Source organism: Citrus clementina, unplaced genomic scaffold (genome assembly GCF_000493195.1).
Source record: "Citrus clementina cultivar Clemenules unplaced genomic scaffold, Citrus_clementina_v1.0 scaffold_7, whole genome shotgun sequence".
Taxonomy (NCBI): Eukaryota; Viridiplantae; Streptophyta; class Magnoliopsida; order Sapindales; family Rutaceae; genus Citrus; species Citrus x clementina.
The window spans coordinates 16,340,595-16,349,660 of NW_006262075.1; the positions used below are offsets into that span (position 1 = coordinate 16,340,595).

At 35.2% G+C, this 9,066-nt stretch overlaps 1 protein-coding gene and 1 pseudogene across 1 annotated transcript; one reads left to right on the plus strand and one right to left on the minus strand.

Annotated features, from left to right (window-relative positions):
• Nucleotides 1-814: 814 nt before the first annotated feature.
• LOC112096982 (uncharacterized mitochondrial protein AtMg00820-like) lies at nt 815-1,870 on the minus strand. The gene is made up of 2 exons (XM_024181238.1): nt 1,570-1,870; nt 815-873 (listed from the first exon to the last, which is right to left on the minus strand). The coding sequence occupies exons 1-2, from the start codon at nt 1,868-1,870 to the stop codon at nt 815-817; spliced, it is 360 nt and encodes a 119-aa protein (XP_024037006.1).
• Nucleotides 1,871-5,141: 3,271 nt separating this feature from the next.
• Nucleotides 5,142-7,443, plus strand: LOC18036935 (annotated as a pseudogene).
• Nucleotides 7,444-9,066: the final 1,623 nt, after the last annotated feature.

Here is a 9,066-nt window from a genome sequence, read left to right on the forward strand (position 1 = left end):
AAATGGACAGATTGTGTCTTGGAGGCCTCTGTTCCGTAAACTTGGCTTCAAGCTACGATTTCGGCAGAAAAGTGGTCATGTTAATTAGAATTTGATCAACTGATTTACAATGTTTGTTTACAGAGAAAATCTGAGTGAAAATGAGAGAAAATCTAGCTGAGAAAATTCATTTTATTCAATTCAATAAAATAATGAGATTACAAGCTTATATACTGCTATCCAGAATCTACTCAACACATACATCATTTTCACGTGTATTTCATCTTTCAGAGAAGCTAAATAACAAACTTAACAAGCTAACAACTACTTTGCTGACTGGACTGCCACGTCACCATAACTAACTTAACTAATCCAAACAATTAACACATATTCTTATCATCCCCCCTCAAGCTTAAGTTCGAGGGAGAACATTAAGCTTGGTACGAAAATAAGCAAACTGATCAAAAGAGAGGGGCTTGGTGAGGATGTCTGTAAGTTGTTCTGAATTGGAAACATGACTGATAGTGAGTTGTTTCTGTGCAATATGCTCTCTAATAAAATAAAGATCCAACTCAATGTGCTTTGTACGAGAGTGATACTTTGGATTGCTAGCTAATGCCTCAGCACTCTGATTATCACAATACAAAACAGGACTTTAAGTTGGCTGAATTCTCAGTTCTTGAAGCAAATAAGTAAGCCAAAGAATTTCAGAGGTTGTCGAAGCAAGAGCTCGATATTCAGACTCTGCTGAGGAACGAGAAACAATAGTTTGTTTCTTAGAAGACCAAGAAATAATGTTGTTTCCTAAGAATACACAATACCCTCTAGTAGACTTTCAATCATCTGGATCAGCTGCCCAATCAGCATCAGAAAATGCTGTTAAAGTCACAGAGCCTGAATTGAAGAATTGAATCCCAAAGTGTGAAGTAGCTTGTAGATATCGAAGAACCCTTTTACAAGCTTGCTAGTGTGCAATGATTGGATGAGCTAGGAACTAACTGAGTTTGTTTACAGGATAAGCTATGTCAGGTCATGTTAGCAACACATATTGAAGTGAGCCCACAATACTTTTGTACAATGAGGGATTATCAAAAGCTGCACCACTGTCCTTTTTAAGCTTATCACCTGGACTCATAGGAGTGTTCAAACCTTTGCTATCAAGTATATTTTCTTTTCTAAAGATATCACCAATGTATTTGGTCTAAGATAAATGCAATCCCTGAACAGAGGGTGTCACTTCAATACCAAGAAAGTAGTTAAATTCTCCCAGATCTTTGAGTGCAAATTCTGAAAGAAGATATTGAATTACAGCCTCAATATGTTGAGAATTAGAACTAGTAACTAAAATGTCATCAACATATATAAGAATGAGTACAATATCATGGCCAATATGTTGAATAAATATAAATGTATTAGATTTTGAAGATTGAAATCCTTTATTGAGTAAGGAACCTTTTAACCTCTCATACCAAACTCTAGGAACTTGTTTGAGACCATATAAAGCTTTGTTTAATTTGCAAACATAAGATAGATGTGCAGAGTCTATAAAACCTTATGGCTAATGCATGAACACATCTTCTTCAAGCATACCATTTAGAAACGCATTATTAACATCCAGCTGTCTAATCTGCCAATGATGCATCATTGCTAGACTTAGTACAACTCTGACTGTGCAAGGTTTCACAACTGGGCTGAAGGTCTCAAAGAAATCCACCCCTTGAGTTTGATGGTAACCTTTGGCAACCAACCTAGCTTTGTACTTGGAAATGCTGCCATTAGGGTTATACTTCACCCTATATACCCACTTATTGCCAACTATTTTAACAGCACTTTCAGAGGGTACTAAAGTCCAGGTTTGGTTTCTTTGCAGAGCATCAAATTCCTCCTTCATAGCATGAAACCACTTGGGATCATGCAAGGCACTTTTCACACTGGTTGGCTCAAGATTTTCAGTAGCTGCTAGTTATGATTTGGGTTTGAAAATACCAGCTTTAGCTCTAATAATCATTGGGTGAGATGGTAATGAAGATGAGTGAGTTGGTTCAGCTGAAGGATGAGAAAAAGAAGAAGGAGAAGTCTGTGCTGAATTAGAACTTGATGGAGGAGACATTGCTGGATGAAAATTATGAGATGATGACTCTACATTGCTACTGTCAACCTGAGCAGAACTTTGAAGGAAAGAGAATTGTACTGGTAAAGATAAGACATCAACATTTGAGACTTTTGAGGTAGAGTGTTTGAGAAACAATTCTTTTTAAGGAAAATCAGTTTCATTGAAGACAACATGCCGAGCAACAAACACTTTACCAGAGGAATTTAAACACTTATAACCCTCATGAAGTGGACTGTAACTAATGAAAATGCATTTTTGAGTGCGAAAGTTAAGTTTATGCTGGTTATAAGGTCTAAGTAATGGAAAACAGGAGCAACCAAAAACTTTGGGAAACTGATAGTTAGGTAGTTGATTGTGTAATTTCTGAAATGGAGATAGATTATTTAGAACTGATGTGGGCATCCTGTTGATGAGGAAAGAGGCAGTATGAAAGGATTCCCACCAAAAAGAAAGAGGTAACTGTGATTGGGCTAGAAGTGTTAAACCTGTTTCAATAATGTGCATGTGTTTCCTCTCAACAACACCATTTTGATGGTGTGAGTATGGACAACTATACATAAAACAAATACCCTCTTGCTGAAGAAATGTTTTAAAGGCTATAAACTCACCCCTCATATCTGACTACAGTGTTTTGATAGACAAAAAAAAACTGTTTTTCAATAAGAAGTTTGATGTATTTGAAGGTTTCTAAGGCTTTCGACTTTGGTGTGAGAGGAAAAATCCAAGAATATCGTGTGAAATCATCCACAAAGGAGATATAATATCTGTATCCATTCATTGAATATTCAGGAGTTGGTCCCCATAAATCTGTATATAGAAGCTCAAGTGGTGCTTTTGTTTTAGTAGTAGTAACAGAAAAATGAAGCTAATGCATTTTGCAATATTGACAAGCATCACAGAAACTAATGAATTGGTTTGAATGACAATGTGTGGGAAGGCTTTTAATAATTGTTTGCAAAGCATGTTTATTGGGATGACCATATCTATTATGTAACAACTGAACTGATATCTTTCCAGTTCTAGATGAATTTCTAGAAACAGAACATGCAAAAGTTTCAGAAGTATTTACATTGTTCAACTTTGACACATGATTATTTGACTCTGGTAGAGAGTTTACAACTTTATTATCAAAACAAAATGACAACATGGAACTTGGTTTAAAAAGATTTGAATTGCAATCTGCAGAGTGAGGAGAGAAGACATCAAGTGACAGTAGCTTGTAAAGACCACCTTCAACAATCCCCTGTGCCAGCAAAGTTCCCTCCTTCTTGTCCTTAATAAAGCACATGGTGGAACAAAATTCAATGATTATGTTATTATCCAAAAGAAGTTTAGATATACTGATGAGGTTTTTGGTTATTTTAGGAACACATAAAGTATTGGTTAATGATAAACATATGCCAAAAGAAGTAGAAAGATAAGTGCAGCCAATATGTGTGATAGTGAGACCTTGACCATTTCCAACAAACAATAGTTGAGTGCCATTTTAAGGACTACCTTCAACCAGATTTTGCACATTGTTGGTGAGATGATGAGTGGCTCCACTGTCCAGATATCACCACTGATCAGCAGCTCCTTCTGAGGTAGCCATATAAGCTATTCTTGGCCCTTAATTCTGCATTGGAGAATTTGGAACAAAATTTCTGTTAAATCTGTTTCTACAATCAGCAGTTGAATGGTTTGGTTTAAAACATATTTGGCAGGTAATGTTTCCTCTACCACCTCCTCTACCAAAACCACTAGAGGATCTTGGATTTCCACCATTAAAACTACCATTTCCAATAAATCTACCAGTATTTCCATTAAAACCACCAGAGTTTAAACCTCTTCCTTGATTTCCAAACCAGCCTCTCCTTGAATTTTGATCCATAAAGCCACCTCTGCCATATCTATAACCTCCTTTGTTGTTGAAATTACCATTTCCATTTCTATTCACAAAATATCTATTCCAATTGCCCTGGTTATTAGTATTCCAATTAGCATTGTTTCCTGACTTCTTCTTATTATTACCAGTCTGAGCCACATTAGTACTAAAATTCAACTTAATTTCTTTAGCTACACTAGAATGATTACTCTCAAGCCTAGCTTCATGAGATAACAGCATAGAATAAGCCTTATTGATGCTCATTTTAAGAACATTTGCCTCAATATAAACCACAACAGGATAGTAAGGTTGTCCTAGAGCTGAGATTAAATGTGTAATGAAGTCAAGAGAACTAATTGGACTTCCAGCCATTACTAATTCATCAATTACTGACCTCAGTTTACAAAAATATTCAGTAATTGACATGGATCCTGTCTTAAGGTTGTTTAGCAACATCTTTAAATTTACTTTCTTAGCTGCTGTTTCAAATCCAAACTATTCCTCTAGACTTATCCAAAGTTCTCGAGAGGTTTTAGAATTTACCACAATGCTTAAGATCTCTACACTGATTGAAGATAGAAGCCAACTCAAAATCATCTGATCTTGCCTTTTCCAAGTAGTGTAAGCAGGATTTTCTAAGATGACTGCTGCATCTGTGCTTGTTGATTCACCAGTCAGCAGCTGGTTTGGACAAGTTTGCGATCCATCAAGAAAGCCTTCCAGATCATTTGCTTGAATGGCTAAAAGGATCTAAGATTTCCATAAAGTATAATTCGATCTGTCAAGCTTGATTGGTGTGGTGAAAGTAAATATTGAGATTGCGGAAGAAACATTTGTACTAAGACTTAAAGAAGCCATGATCGAGAAGTGATTCAAGGCTCTGATACCAAATTAGAATTTGATCAATTGATTTAGAGTGTTTGTTTACAAAGAAAATCTGAGTGAAAATGAGAGAAAATCTAGCTGAGAAAATTCATTTTATTCAATTCAATAACATAATGAGATTACAAGCTTATATATTGCTATCCAGAATCTACTTAACACATACATCATTTTCACGTGTATTTCATCTTTCAGAGAAGCTGAATAACAAACTTAACAAGCTAACAACTACTTTGCTGACTGAACTGCCACGTCACCATAACTGACTTAACTAATCCAAACAGTTAACACATATTCTTATCAATGTTGACGGATCGAGTGATCAATTTAAAGAAAGATGGAGAAAAATTGGAAGTCGTTGTTGAGATGGCACCAGATGGTGCAGCAGTTGAATTACCTGTTGATCACACGGTTGTTGGTCAAGAATTATTACTTTATCGAGTTTGGAGATGTATCACTGATCAAGAAAAGAACAGGAGAATTATTGGCTTGTATGGTACAGGGGGAGTCGGCAAAACTACCATTTTAACACAAGTCAATAATAACTTCTGCCATCAACAGCATAATTTTGATGTTGTTATCTGGGCGGCTGTGTCAACACTTCAAGATGACATCGAAAAAGGATTGGCTTTTCAGATGACAAAAAATGGAAGGAAAAAAGTCTTCAAGACAAGGCTGCGGACATCTCTAGCATTTTAAGCCGAAAGAAGTTTGTGTTGTTATTGGATGATATATGGGAGCGCATTGATTTAAAAGAATTGGTGTCCCTCTGTAAATGCTAAATGCTGGGTCCAAAATAGTCTTGACAACTCGCTCAGTTGATGTTTGCGATCAAATGGACGCTGAAAAGTTGGAAGTGTATAGTTTGGCAAATGATGAAGCCTGGAAATTATTTCAGGAAATGGTCGATAGATCCACTCTTGGCAGTCATACCAGTATTCCAGAGCTAGCCGAAACTTTGGCAAGAGAGTGTAGTGGGTTGCCGCTAGCGCTTAAAACAGTGGGTCGAGCCATGAAAAGCCAAACGAAAGTTGGAGATTGGCAACGTGCAATTAAGAAAATGAGAATATCAGCATCTAAATTCACAGGTATGGATGAAAAGGTGTTTTCGCGTTTGAAGTTCAGCTATGATAGTTTGTCTACGGATGAACTTCGTTCCTGTCTCCTTTATTGTTGTTTATATCCTAAAGACTACGAAATTCCTAGAAGGGAATTGATTGATTATTGGATTAGTGAAGGATTTGTGGATGATTTTAATGATGGATGCGAATTTATTAATGATCTTCTTCACGCATGTTTATTGGAGGAAGAAGGCGATGATCATGTAAAAATGCACGATATGATTCGTGAAATGTTATTATGGATAGCGTGCACGGTAGAGAAGGAGAAGGAGAGCTTTCTGGTTCGCGCTGGAATTAAATTGACCGAAGCACCAAAAGTTCAAGAATGGGAAGGTGCCAAACGGGTATCTTTGATGGATAATAGAATATTACGCCTATTGGAAATTCCCACGTGTTCACGTCTCATAACTTTACTCCTGTATGAAAATTGGATTGAGGAGATCACTGATGGCTTCTTTCAACCTATGTCTTCTCTTAGAGTATTAGCTCTAGGAAGAAATTTTTTCCTAAGTAAACTACGTTCAGGGATTGCAAATTTGGTTTCATTACATCATCTTGATCTATCATCGACTAATATAACTGGGTTGCCGCAAGATCTGAAGGCGTTGGAGAAGTTGAGATATTTGAACTTGGACCATGCATATAAGTTGTCTATAATTCCACATAAGTTGAAATCTGGTTTTTCAAAGTTGGAGGCACTCAGGTTGCTTGAGTGCGGTTCTGGGGGTGTAATAGAAGAAGAAGGTAACGTTCTATGTGACGATGCTGAACCTTTGATGAAGGAATTGCTGGGTTTGAAGCATTTAAATGTTTTAAGCTGGTCCTTCCGAAGTTCACTTGCTGTCCAAAAGTTTTTTAAATATCCAAAGTTGGTGAGCATCACTCAATCTGTAGGGGCTTACCGATATGAAAGTCCACCGTTCAATGTCTTAGATCTAGCATACATGGAGAATCTTTAGGAGTTAGAACTTGAAAACACTAATTTGGAAGAGATGAAGATTGACAGCACAGAAGAGGTGAAGAAACGTTTTCGAAGTGGTTTCCGCAGTCTCAACACAGTTCGCGTAAACGGTTGCAAAGTGAAGGACTTAACGTGGCTAGTTTTTGTCCAAAACCTCAAGGAGCTAGAAATAAGTTTTTGTCATGCTGTGGAAGACATAATCATTGTTGATAAATTGAGAGATATTTCAGAGATCATCGGATTAGAGCATAACTTTTTCGCACAACTCGAATATCTACGCATACTGTATGGAAGAAATTTGAAGAGCATTTACCCGAATCCCCTGCCATTTCCAAAGCTGAAGAAAATTCAAGTACTTCACTGCCCTGAGCTGAAGAAGCTCCCACTCAATTCCAGCAGCCCTAAGGAACGTCGAGTTGTCATCGAGGGAAGGAAAGAATGGTGGGAAGAGCTACAATGGGAGGATCCAGCCACCCAAAATCCTTTCTCTTCCGGGGTCGTACTTAGGGAGCATTTTTTTTAATATGTTTGAATATGTATTTCCTTTTTCTTTTTTCTTTTTTAATTATCATTAGATTTAATTGCATCTTGTTCTTGTTGTCTGGTGCGTCAATCGTTCCCTATTTTCAGTTAATAAAATTTCAGCAGTGGATTCTTGGTTTTAGAATCGTCCCACTGGAAAGGATTCCTGCTATAGAGTTGCACGTACGATTGAGATGACTTGTAGATTTATTGCTTAGCTATTATCCTTTTTTCTTTTCTTTTCTTTTTACATGAAGTTCAGTGACCACTTCCGAGATTAATTATAGGGGAAAGGACAAACACACCCCCAATGTTTAGGTAAAGGGACAAAAAAACCCCTAATATTTAAAAAAAAATATTTACACCCCAATTTATTATAATTTTACCATTATACCCTTCTAGCATATAAAAAAATTATTAAATTATCCAATTTGTCTATATATTGTTAATAAAATTATAAATAGACAAGTTGGATATTATAAAAAAATTATAAATATACCCTCATTGCCCAATTCCTCTATTTAAATTTTTATCAATAACCAATTTAAAAAAAATTATACACCTAAAAAAATTGTAAATAATTATAATTTTAAAAATAAAATTGGTTATTAATAACCAATTTTATTTAAAATTTAAACTTGTATATTTAACAATTCTCCACATATCAATCATTTAAACTTGTATATTTATAACTAATTTTCTATGTTATTTATTATGGTATTAATAACCAATTTTATTTTTAAAATTATAATTTATTGACAATTTTTTTAAGTGTGTAAATGTCTTTTTTGAAAATTGGTTATTGATAAAAATTTAAATAGAAGAATGAGGCCATGAGGGTATATTTATAATTTTATTAACAATAAATAGACAAATTGGATAATCTAATAGTTTTTTTTATATGCTAGAAGAGTATAATAGTAAAATTATAATAAATTGGGGTGTAAATGTTTTTTTTAAAACGTTAGGAGAATTTTTGTCCCTTTACCTAAACGTTGGGGGTGTGTTTGTCATTTTTCCTAAATTATATCTAGTTCATTTTTTGTTCAGTCAAAAACTTTTGTGGCTCTAAATCATTTTAAACACCAGGCCAGGCATCCACAAATATACTGCAGCCACCTTTTTTGAAAAAAAAAATTATATGATTACAAATTACACTTTGTTGTCCAGTGTTCTCGGTATATGCTCGAAACATGTAACATACTAATAGTTTTTGTTAATCTATATAAGCCTTATTGTCCAAGGCTTATGTAAAGGGGTACAGGTTTGATTCTGTAAGGCATAATTCTTCTGGCTAGGTTAAAATGAACATTTGTGGAGTGGTATAAAGAATATGCGGTTATCCATACATTTCACATTAGGCATAGTAAAGTTTATGGACGGGTATAAAGGATGTCACGCAAATAGGAAAAGAAGCAGGTGTTTGATGGAAATGCAAAGATGTTCGATGAAATGACTCTGTGAATCAACTTTGACAAAGATTTTTGAATTATAATTTTGTTAAAAATACAGTTTATTAGTTGTTTTTTTAAATGACGTGACTCAAAAATAGTTAATTACCCTTTATTGGAAAAATGGTTAAATTAAAAGAAAATTTGGAAAATTCCAAGTGAATCCCAAAGGA

Excerpts from the sequence above, each read along its gene's own strand:
- LOC112096982 (XM_024181238.1), bottom strand. The coding sequence starts at position 1,870 with ATGAAGGAGGAATTTGATGCTCTGCAAAGAAACCAAACCTGGACTTTA. Across the intron at positions 874-1,569 it reads TAATAATGCGTTTCTAAATG|GCTCTGTGACTTTAACAGCA; the intron begins GTATGCTTGAAG and ends TCTTCAATTCAG.